The following is a 12,332-nucleotide window of genomic DNA, read 5'->3' on the forward strand; positions in this document are numbered from 1 at the left end:
GGACGGACGGACGGACGGACGGACGGACGGACGGACGGACGGACGGACGGACGGACGGACGGACGGACGGACGGACGGACGGACGGACGGACGGACGGACGGACGGACGGACGGACGGACGGACGGACGGACGGACGGACGGACGGACGGACGGACGGACGGACGGACGGACGGACGGACGGACGGATGGATGGACAGTCGCGCAGTACAACCTTGGGTGGAAGTCACTCTCTGACACAAAAAAAAAAAAAGTAGAGATACTGGCTCATGGATCTATAGAGAATAGAGAATATAGCTTAAGCTTTATCCAGTATCTCTGTAACGAGTAACAAGCTCAGTATAGCCTAATGTAGCGGAGTAAGAGTACTGTTTTTTCTTCATAAATCTACTCCAGTAAAAGTAAAAAGTATAGTGATTTAAAACTTCTAGAAGTATTTTATTTTGAAAAACCTACTCAAGTATATGTAACGGAGTAAGTGTAATTCATTACTAACCACCTCTGGTCTTGAATCAAAACTCATCAGAACTACCAAAGCTTTGCAGGTTTTTAGCTAGTAACGTTAGATTTTTATTTTTTCCAAAATTGAAACAGCATTTGAAATAAACACGATTTCAGTCCTTAGACTGATGCAAAATCTAATTAAAACACAGCTGGAGGATGTGGTTTGACTTAAATGAAGAATATGTTGAAAAATGACTTTGTTGTTTTCATAAATAAAGTTGTTTTTTAAAACTGGCAACCTTTTTTGTCTCACCCTCATATAATACAATCAATGGTCACAAGCTAGAAGTCAAATACAGTGGAACCTTGAGATACGAGCGTCTCGACATTTGAGTATTTCGACGGCTTCCGTAAGCATCGCTTCCGTACGTCGCGCATGCCACCATAAGCCACTACTGTATTGTCTGTCTCGAAGGTAAGAACTCATAATTAAAACCACATTTTATTTTACATCACAGGAATCCTTATATACTATAATTTTTCTGTGTGTATGTCTCTATAGCAATTAAAAACATGTTTTTCCATTGTTATTAGCACTAATAAGCAGATTATTTCAGAAAAGATTCATTTTTTTCTGTTATGTCTTGGGAAAACATGATTTGAGATACGAGCACCTCAAATTACGAGCACGGTCCTGGAATGGATTATGCTTGTATCTCGAGGTTCTACTGAAACTTTTCATTGGTTAATCAACATAGTGTGGCCTTTCCCTGCATGTACACCGTGCCAAGAGTAGCAGTGAGACTGACCACTGCCCCTCCCCAGGGGTCAGGGGCTGATTTCATGAGAGTGCAGGTGAAATGAAAAGGGGAAAAGCCAGTGGGCTTAGACCCCATGTGCCCACTGGACTGACACTGCGATGCTTGAAAGAGGAGATATCTTACTGGCAACGTGACAAAGATCTCTACTAGCCGGAAAGCCAGTGGCATGATTTCATGTTCCAGAGAAGCTGCCAAGAAACTCCATGTATGTTTGTGGGACAGACTGCAGAGATGAAGGTCAGTTCTAAGAAAGTCCAGCATCGGGGGAGGAAATTACAACCAGGAATTTTTTTGTTATTGATGGCAATAAATAGTTCAACTCAAGAACGGATGTGCACGGAGGCGCGAGCATGATTTACAACATTTACCAACGCTTCCGAGAAAGCAGAGACCTGATAAGTTGTAACATTAGAGAGGCAACCACAGGCAGCTGTGTTCTACTAGCACCGGGGCACCTTGCAGTGTCATCCGTATTTGACACCAGTCAGAAAACGAAACCACTTCAAAGGATTCCTCACACACAATTGGCTACAGTAGGTTCTGATTTACTCCTGCTTTCCTTCTCTCGGGGGCAGGAGCTGCTGCTGTGGCACAAAAGGGGTCAGGGGTTTAAAGTCCTGTGGCACTCGCAGGAACCAGAGAGGAAAAGCAGGAAAAAACAGTGCACATATATCTGTGACACACCAGCACTCTGGTGGAGATTACACGTGGACTTCTGAGGCCGACCCGACCGACCTCTCTTCCTCGTCTTCCTATATGGCTAACATGTGCTGACGTCCAGGCATCTGGACAATGGACAAAACGTTTTGTCGCACGGTTTAATTCCTACGCATTTTAATAGAGCTAATAATCAAATTAAATCATTGTTGTTATTCGTTTTAAACAGGTCACAGAAATAATATAGTGATGTGTTCATCTGCAGGGATGCAGCCCTTTGTCTCCATTTTCTCATTTGTCTCACTTTTGCACTCACTCCAGGCAATTATTGCCAGAGGGAGGCAGTAGAGATGCTGAGCTGTTATTAAAGCTTTTTTTCTGGTAGGCAGTGTTAGCACTACAAGAGATCCTTAAATTACCCATTCATAATTTACTCTCTTTCTGTCACCAGCCATGCACAGGATAAATGAGATTATGGCCAGCCCTCCCTTTTCCTCGTCCTCCAGGGAATGTTGGTACATTCCATTAAGAGGAACACTTAATTAAAGCATGATAAAATGCCACTTGGAGACTCCAGAGGGGTCTGGACACAGAAAGGGGGAAGAAGTAAGTGAGGGAGGGAGGGAGGGGAGGAGGACAGAGAAAAGGGGATGGTGAGAGACAAGGGAGCAATTGAGTTGGGCCTTATTCATTGGTTCAACAACATGCATTTAATAACTTAAAGAGGAGTTAGTTATAAAAACAATGTATTGTTGTATATGTATCACTATATTCTAACCTTTTTTGTTATTTGTAAGGACTAGCAAAACAACAATATAATCAATGTTTATTATTCCTGTACTCCAGTTTTCCAGGTTATATAAACACGACTGAGGTGGAAAAAAAGAAGGAAAAAGAGCATAGGTATTTTACAAAGACCAGGTTACGCAAGTAAACAACGATAAAAACATCCAGCTCTTTACCTTTCCAAGAACAGTAAGACAACTGGGGTCCAGCTCAGGTTGCTCCAGCTTCACTACTCCGACCCAGCCATACTCGTACAGGTCTTCCTCATCATTGTTATTGCATAGTCCCAGTGGATGCATCTGGAATGAAAACAGAAGTTATAGGTATTAAGATCAAAGACAGTAAAATGAACATGTGAAAACCTTGCCATGAACTCTTTCCTGTAAAATTCAAGAAATATTTAAAACATGTGCGCGGAGAAGGGGACGCGACATCGCAGAGAAGATTAAGACCAGCTGTGTCCGAGAATTCGTCATCTGTTTGCCAGCTCTCCTTTTTTTTAATCATGAAACATATGAGCTCAGGAACACAAAGTGTCCCTGAATAATTTCCCGTGCCCCTGCAGAATTGGTAAGGATCTAAAAAAAATCCTGACTACTCAACAAGCACCGCCAGATAAACAAAACTGGGCATCTGGTACTTTTAATGATGTGCCAACAAAGCTGATTTCCAAAAAGCAGCAGGAAGAAAGTATTTTGTCAAATACAATGCTGCTGCCATTTTTAAATTCATTTATACAAATCCAAATTTGTTTTCAACCCGGTGTACACACAGGTCACACAATCTGCACCAATTAATAAAAAATATTAAAAAAAATAAGTCATGGCAGACTCCGTGCTACAAAATCATATATATGTTTGTTTGAACACATTTTTTTTGCTAATCGTGGAAAATTGTTGGAGGATTGGCTAATAGTTAGCACTACAGAACACTTAATTACCGTATTTTTCGGACCATAAGGCACACCGCATTATAAGGCGCACTATCAATGAACGGGAATATTTTCATGCATAAGGTACACCGGCTTATAAGGCGCATTAAGCGAAACAAAACAGTCGGCGAAACAATTAAGCGGAACAATCAAGCATGTCCAGATCCCTCTCGTCATTATCCGAGTCAGTCTCATTGCTGTTAATTAGCTGTTCAGTGATGATTCCGGTAACGATATTTGAGATTGATACCTTAGACCAGGTATCCACGATCATTTGGCAAATAGCGGCGTAACCCGCCCGGCGTTGCCTCCCTGTCTTGGTGAATGTGTGTTCGCCTTCTGTCATCCAGTACTCCCACGCAGCTCGCAATTTAACTTTAAACGCCCTGTTAACAACAATATTTAGCGGTTGAAATTCTGCGGTTAATCCAGCCGGAATGATGGCTAGCCCCGAATTAGTTTGCTTCACTTGGGTTTTGAAAATATTGGTGAGATGGGTGCAGTGACACATCGCAGATCAATAGGGACGGAGATTTGTGGAAAAGGGTAGTGACCTAAGTTGGACACTGGAGGCCGCTGTTGTTGTTGTTCGCCCCTCCAGAGTCAGGCGGTTGTCACTATTTTTGTTCTGGATGGTCACCGTATTGTTGTTTTGACGCTGTTCTGTGCGGAAGTGCAGATGTTGTTTTGCAGGGAGAGTGTGTTTTGCCTGTATCGCTAAAATACCGTCCCTCCTCTGGCGACCCCTGACCTTTGAACCCCACTTCATGTCACTCAGGGAGCAGGTTAGCTGTGCAATGGAGGGGGTTCGTCAGAAGGTGACTACTCACTACAGTGCAAGTAGGGCAAGCCCCTGACCTAAGGGGTTTATCAGGAGGACCAAGCTGAGAACAAGGGGGTCAAAAAAACAGACGGACTAGGAAAAGACTAAGAGTATGAACTACATGAACCAGTACATAAGTATAGATGGCCAGAAGTGGAAAAATAAATATAGGCTACAATTTCTCTGTAAATTACAGTAAATAATTAATATCTTTTCTCGTCCTGACGACCACTCAAAACGCTGGACACTACAGGTTTCGCCTTCTACACACTGCCTGCAGGGCTGCTAGGGGGTGATAACTGCCAAACCTGCAATCGAGCCTACAACCCACTGTATTGCTTGTAAGACAACTTCACAACACATTGAGCAACAGCCACCATTAAAAGCCACAACATTGATTTTCCACATCCTTATCGGCATGTGACCCATGGGCCACACCCATGTCCAGGTCACCCACATCTAACAGACCGGCTTCAGGTGACCATGGAATCTTGAAAAGCCTGGTACTAACAAGAATTAGAATTTCCATTCGTGACAAATGACCACAGCTGGACGTGACTACACAGGTAAAGGCGTGTGAAATGATCCGAACCTTTCCTCAGGTCTGAGTCGGTCCTAATGAGGACCATGATGCGAAGTGCTCCGAGTGATTATGACCTCTCTGTGCTTCTTGTCTAACAGCTTGGATGGCAGCAGGGATCCCCGCCTGCATCCTAGGTTCTAAACACTGGGCCATTGTCCTGAGGCTCTTGCACTCCCAAATATTTCTGTTATTTCCACTACAAGGATTTTATAATTTTTTTCAGATGTGAATGTAGATGTTGATGGTTCACGGAAGGGAGAGCGAAAAAAGAAAGGGCTTTAGAATGAACATGACCCTAATAGGTGAAGTGGGTCTCATGTGTGTCTGTACCCCCTAACTGCTGGGTCCCTACTGGGCCCCATATCACACAAGCTCAACTCACTGGAAACACCCAATTACTCCCTTTGCCCTGTCCCTCCACACCCATAGGTTTTGGGCAATGGGTGCCCACAAAGTGCTCTGAGGGGGCGGCTCTTGTTTTACCCCTGGGGGAGACAGACTTTCACATGAATATCCTGTTCCGCAGGCCCCACTGAACAAAATCCGGCTGAGTTGGTAATCATGACAACAGGCACATGTTGACGTCACTCGGTATATGAGCGCCTAAAGAGCTGCTGTGTCCTAAAACTAATTTAACACATTTTTATTTATGGTGTAATTTACTGATAGAATAACTTTTGAGAGGGTTAGCCTTTTGGAAGTACATAGTATAAATGTGAATCCCCACTGTGGTATGAATAACAAACTAAAATATCTTAGAAAATAAAATCAGATCTGAAATAATTAACTTTTTCTTTTACAAATCTACTCTCCCTAAACTGCCATTTCCTCTAAAACAGATAAAAACAGAGATAAAAACAGAGCCCCACTCCTGAAAGTAGCCACCACCGACTCCCCCTCTGACCTTTCTGTCCCCCTCCTACCTCCCGGCTCTCAAAGGAAATCAAAATGCAAGACACACCATCCAATGCTATTCTTCTCCGTCTGTCTGTGACACAATTCTCAAAGCCTTTGATCAAGTAGCCCTCCCCCATCCAAAGCCTCACCCCGTATTTTCTTCTCTTCTTCAAAATTATTGGTGGCCCTGGTCACAGCCCTCCCTTGGTTCAACCATGCTTACTTACAGGTTGTTTTTACACAGTTCTTTGTAAGAAAGAATTGTGAAAGAAACTTGTACTTTAGGGAAATTGTCTTAGTTTTTTTGACATTTTAACACCTGGAAAAAATATCTGGTTAATAATCCTTGCACGCACCCAAAATCCAAAAGTCTCCTATTTTATGGTATGGTACTTTATGTTCTTTATATTATTGTTGTACAGCTGATGCTTAAAACATACTCTATACACTCATAAACTATATAAATATAGTCATCAATCAATGGCAATTGTTAAAAATAAAAACCAAGGCACCAGTTCAGCTCTTAAGACTGAGTTCTAACATGTCCTGTCATGGCCTGCAGGTCATACCAAGGACAGGTTTCTGTCATAATTATTAAAGCTGCCTTTTTGTCTGAGGCAACAGTCAGAGCCAGAGACAGTTTTAACAAACTCTTTTTTGTCAACCTGGCTTAATGATTAACCAGTGAACGCTGATGTCCATTGGCTTCTTTTATGTTTGGAAGGAAGAGCTGGCCCATTTCACATGCACACAAATCAACAAAGAACAAAAGCTTAAAGAACTCTGCTGCAAGAGCAACAAACCTATATAGTAGTCAGCCTGCAGTGTGTCTGACACATAACATGGGTAACATGATCTCTCACATTGCTCACTGTGAACTCAATCACCCCAGTGTAAAGGCTTTCCGCCCACTTACCCAGGCCTTTAATTCACCCGACCGTTCCACCCTCCTCCGACGCCTCCTCCCACCCCACACCACCACTGACGCATACCTACCGACCTGTACTGTGCTTTAACCTCCCTCAATATGGCGGCAGTATTGTTAAATTACTGGAATGACACATCAATGTGGGGTGTAGAGTTCAGGGCTGTTGGGTTGGGTTAACCAGGGGTGGGTACCAGGGACCGGTACAGTATGTCACAGTCTCTCTGAGGGTCATGTGGTAGAATGCAGACGAATTTACCATAAATGCTTTTTAAAGGGCCGCACACAGTGTGTTTACACAACAGTACAGAACACCAAACTAATGTCTTACCTAGACGTATTGTAACAAAACTAAAATAGCAACTCGACAAGGCTAGCCTGGTGTAGTGGCAGTAACTCCTGCCTCCCCCAGAAGGCTCTGGGTTCACTACCACCTAGTCCTGAATTCCCAGGTTAGAAAGGGCATTTGTTGTAAACCTCTTCCAAATCTCTATACAGCCTACCCCTGTGGTTACCCCTGAATAAGGGGCAAGCTAAAAGTCTTCTTCCACACCCACAAACCACATTATAATAACAATTACACCTGCACATAAGTGCCAAATCTGTACCCCACTAATTTCGGGGCACAGCAGATGTTACAGAATTACATCTCTGGGCTTCGACCCAGGAGTAAAACAGACAACACAGCAACTGTAATTTTTTGCACTACTACTGTTGGTACACTATAAAAATATATTAACTCCATAGCAACAAAGGATGTCAAGCATTTTACATGGAAATGTAAAATACATATAAAACATACTATACAAGTATGTTTTTTAATTACTGCAGACCATTTAATGCCAAACAGCTCATCACTTGGATACAACATTGGCATCTAACAAACAATCAGAAAACTGTTGGCCAACACACAAAATGTCAACATGTTAGCACTAGCACCTTCACCAGACACCGTGCTGCACCCGTCACGACAAACGGCGGTGCGGTCAGAACAGAGAAAACCTCACGCTGCTGTGCCCTTTGGTGCAGGTGTGTCAACCAATTTACGGTGCTTCTTCTTCTGCAGATGTGTGCCAGTTCATGCTTTTTGGACCAGACCAAAACAAAAGGAAGAAAGGGGGAAAAAAATAATGTTTGTTTGAGCAGCAGTTTTGTATTTCGTGAGAAAAACAAATGGGCAAACATGAATGAATGTCTGGTTCTGCAGAGTAATTACAACACCGTACATACACTGATGTCTTATCTAACAATCTCTTATTTGCTGCTTAATTATAATCTACACAGTTAACACGACTGTGTAGCTCTGATTAAAACATTAAGAAAAATAAAACAGGTAAACAATCTTCATATTTAATATTCTCACTCCAGTGCCTGCATTTCACGATGTACCAAACAAGTTATAAATTGATTGACAGTCATACGTAGCTCAAAGGTGACATTTTATTTTTAAGTCCCGCCACCATCTGTTGTGTTGACTTCTCTCTCAACATCTTTTCTGCTTCTTTATCACATCTTCCTTGCTGGTCTTCACAAGGATGCTCTGAAGTCCAACAACAAGTCCAATAGTTCTAGCACCATGTTAGAAGGACTGGGGGGGGGGGGGGGGGGAGGAGTGACATCACCCAGAAAATCCCTCCGGACAAGAGTATAGAGTCGTTTGGTTTCGAAGGTTTGACTAAGTTGACTTAAAACAAGAATTTATAACTAGTGACCTTGGCAGAAAAAAGTCGCCGCAAATCGTGTCCAAATGTAAAATCTGTTACAAATGTGGAGTCGTTTTTTAACACGTATTTATAGACATTTTGTATTTATCTATATACAGTATATATGCGTGTTTGTTTGTAAGTTTTCATAATCTGTAATGTAGAATATGTTGAATATGCATAGTCTATGTAGTGCCTCAGGGTCACATTTCACTGTAGTTGTTGGTGCAGAACTGATCATGTGATAAATAAACACACGAGTCTTGAATATTAATCAGATTTTTACTTGGTGACTGTACGTGTCAAAAGGCACAAATGTTCAAGTATCGATTATTTTCTCAAGATTACACATTTTGCACACTGATAATCAATAACATAAATATTGTAATATTCTATAAGATTTTTTTCTTTTTTTAGCGCCCTCTGTGGTGTCTTATAGAGCGATAAATAAAATTCTGATTTAGTCTTGTTTCCACCTTCAAGATGTTCTCACAAAACAAGAAAAATAAACAATTGTGATTTTGGTGTGCTGCCCTGTTATGTACAGTATGCATAAATGTACACGCACTATAAATGCATTCAAGAAACGCCACACACATGCATGCAAACACGCACCAACCACGCACACACAGAGCCGCTTTCCCAGCACTAGAAATAACTTCAAAGAAGACGAGTGGCCTTGAGAAGAGAGGGAGTCAGATCCAGTTACAGCGGAGCAGCTGGGAGGGCCCTACAATAAATGTAGCTCAAGGCTGTGGGGTTGACAGCTTTAACACTGAGCACGACGCCCAACTTGTGACTCTATTAAGTCCCTGCTGGTGCATCCCAAAACTGTCAATGGTGTGTGTTTGAGCTTGTGTGTAAGCACACTCTACCCGGTGTCAGTTTCAGCTCTTCACTCTTTAAAAACTCACACGGAAAACAACAAAGGACAAGCCGACAAAGTTCAGGGGTCAAAATTGGGCTGGATGCCACCGTTTTGGAAAGGGGAGGGGTGGGAGGTACAACTACACATACTGTCTGAGTGTACAGGACACTGCTGTCATTCTGGTAGCAAACACCTAGTAACACCTAACCCTAGTAAAAAAAATAAAAAGTTAAAATAAATTACATGACCAGTGAAGTAGAAGAAAAAAGTAGAAGTAAAGAAAGAATAGACATAGACAACAAAGTACAGTGATCCCTTGCTATAACGCGGTTTACTTTTCACGGTTTCGCTACTTCACGGATTTGCATCGTGCATTGTGTTCTGCATTCTGATTGGCTAAAAAGTCACTCCGCTTCTTCTCTACCTGTGCACCAATAACGTTGCGGTTTAATATGTACACGTACGTAAAACAGCTTGCCAAATTGACATTACGTACGTGCAAATTCTCTTGCAATTTCGAGTTTATCAAACCCCATAATGTCGACAAAACGCTCTGGACCGGCAAAAGTACCTGCGGTAGGGACCAAAAGGCAGCGGAAGATGCTGTCTATCGGTGATAAAGTAAAACTGAGTAAAAGCTGAGTCACTATTTGTCCGACTGTACAGGTAATTTGTATTTTTTTCACAATCATTTTTAATTTTCTCCCGTTCACGGTGGGCGGTGCTAATCTCCACAATTTGAAGCCTTCTGTTCACGTTGATGATTAAAATTCTTCTGTAACAGTACAGTACAGAAGTTATTTGTTGAAACGTTTCTAAAGTACTTTTATTTTAGTTTATTTGTGAAACAAATGGTTGAGACTGTAAAATGGTTTGTTCGTTCTATCTCTTCTTTTTCTGAGTATTTAATTGTAAAAAAAATAAAGATTTCTACTTCACGGATTTTGCCTATCACGGGTTCTTTTTGGAACGTAACCCCCGCGAAAAACAAGGGTTTACTGTACTTGCTTAACGAACCACAGAATTTGAACCTGCAATCCACAGATAAGAAACCTAGCGTGAGGCCTGAAAAACTCTATGAAAAATGATCAATAAACTCTATGATCAATAACCGATGAATTACAGAACCTATGCTCAGAGCACCAAAAGTTTGATAAGGCATTAAATATAATTGATGCCTTTTTGACACCAGTACAAAGCAGAGGACACGTTGCTTCAGTTATTAGAAAAAATCCTGATTGTTGTTGACTATATTTGATAATGTTCAACGAAACAGATATGAATCAAAAAATCTTGAAATGAGAACGCAGGTCTTTGGGGCTAAACAAAAGTCAAATTTTAATAATTTGCCAACGTTGACATCAAATTTAGTAGTTTTTAAAATGTAAAAAAAAAAAAATCACAAATCACCGAAGAAATTCAAAAAAGTCACAGCAGTAAATTAAAAACTGCAAACAACCACTTTTCAAATGACAGCCATTGTTCATCACCTTACGTGAGGTTGATGGAACTATTATCCCCCAATTATCAGTGACATTCTCCCTGCTCTGCCTCGCCCTATAAAACAAAAGTCAGTGTCACTTCCCAACCAGCTAAGATGAATGCTCCTGTGGAAAGGCTGCTGAGCCTCCAGGGTGGACAGAAGGAGGGCACAGATCACACATATTTACACATACCTGACACAGTCGGTCAGCTCTGTGTGCGCATGTTTGTGGGCTGAGAGTTTGGGTGGCAAAAAGTGGACCGAGGGGAGGATTGCAGTTATCAACACCTAGGCTCTGAGTGGCCTTTGATGTTGTGCGGCGTCTCTGATGGCCCCAATGATGGAGGAATGCTAACAACCCGCCCACCCTCCCTCCCTGCCTTAAAGTCCCCAGGGTTGTGGAATGCGGGGCAAGCTGCTGTTGCTTGGTCGGCTGGAAAAGAATCAGAGCATAGTCCCATACTGCTCTTCCTCCCCTCTCTCATCTCACTCACACACCTGCTCAGTGGAAAGGACAACATAACTACGGCCTTGTTCAGACCCCGAGGACTGGAGTGGTGGAATAACGACAACCACACCTATGTATTCCATTAGCTATCACGATTATAATGTATCATGATGTCATGTTTTATGAGACATTTGATCATTTTTACTACAGTTACATAACAAGGAATGGTAATCAATAAGAATCTGCCAATTCTGATTCTATCACTAAAACTACTTATTAATTTGATTTCTTAATTCTCTTTTCGATTCCTATTGGAATAGGAGAAATGGTACAAAATGTACAAACAGGTTTGTTTGCATTAACGCTTTTGTGTATGCATCAAAATTTGACAGTTGATTTGAGATGGCAAAATTATCTGAACGTCAGAGGTATTTCCCAGATTTGTCATCGTCAAGAGTTGAGTCTTGGAAACTTAAATCCTTAGAGTCTTTCTTGTAAAATAAAACCATACTTCAGACTGGAAGAACCAAATTACAGAGGTGTGTGAAATAATCACGGCAACATGTTTTTCCCCAAATGCGTCCATGGAATCAGTAAGGGGAATCAATAAACAATGAGTAATGATGCCCAGGAATTTGAAACATTGGGAATGATTCCAATCCCTTCACTTTACTTCAACTGTAAAATAAACAGCTCCATCCTCTGCATTTAGTAAGGCAATGGGGAAAAAGACCAGAAATTCTCTAGTGGTTTCCCAAATAATCCTATTATTATAAAGGCAAATAATTGAACTAGGTCATAACAATACTTATATTAATCTTCTACATATACCGTTATAGAAGATTATTAAAGACCTCATGACCGAGCAACAAGCCAAACATGTAGACTTACAGTGGTATGAAAAGGTTTGGGCACCCCTAATAATTTTCAAGATTTTCCTTTATGTATCATTGGTTGTTCGGAAG

At 41.7% G+C, this 12,332-nt stretch overlaps 1 protein-coding gene across 1 annotated transcript in view; it reads right to left on the reverse strand.

The window, feature by feature from the left end:
- Positions 1 to 12,332, reverse strand: part of LOC103396896 (E3 ubiquitin-protein ligase znrf3-like) — an 88,409-nt gene that overhangs the window by 29,563 nt on the left and 46,514 nt on the right. The window contains exon 2 of the mRNA XM_025052681.1: positions 2,883 to 3,005. Coding sequence (XP_024908449.1) covers positions 2,883 to 3,005 — 123 coding nt within the window. The remainder of the gene's footprint in view (positions 1 to 2,882; positions 3,006 to 12,332) is intronic.

This window comes from Cynoglossus semilaevis, chromosome W (assembly GCF_000523025.1).
Source record: "Cynoglossus semilaevis isolate Cse_v1.0 chromosome W, Cse_v1.0, whole genome shotgun sequence".
Classification (NCBI taxonomy): Eukaryota; Metazoa; Chordata; class Actinopteri; order Pleuronectiformes; family Cynoglossidae; genus Cynoglossus; species Cynoglossus semilaevis.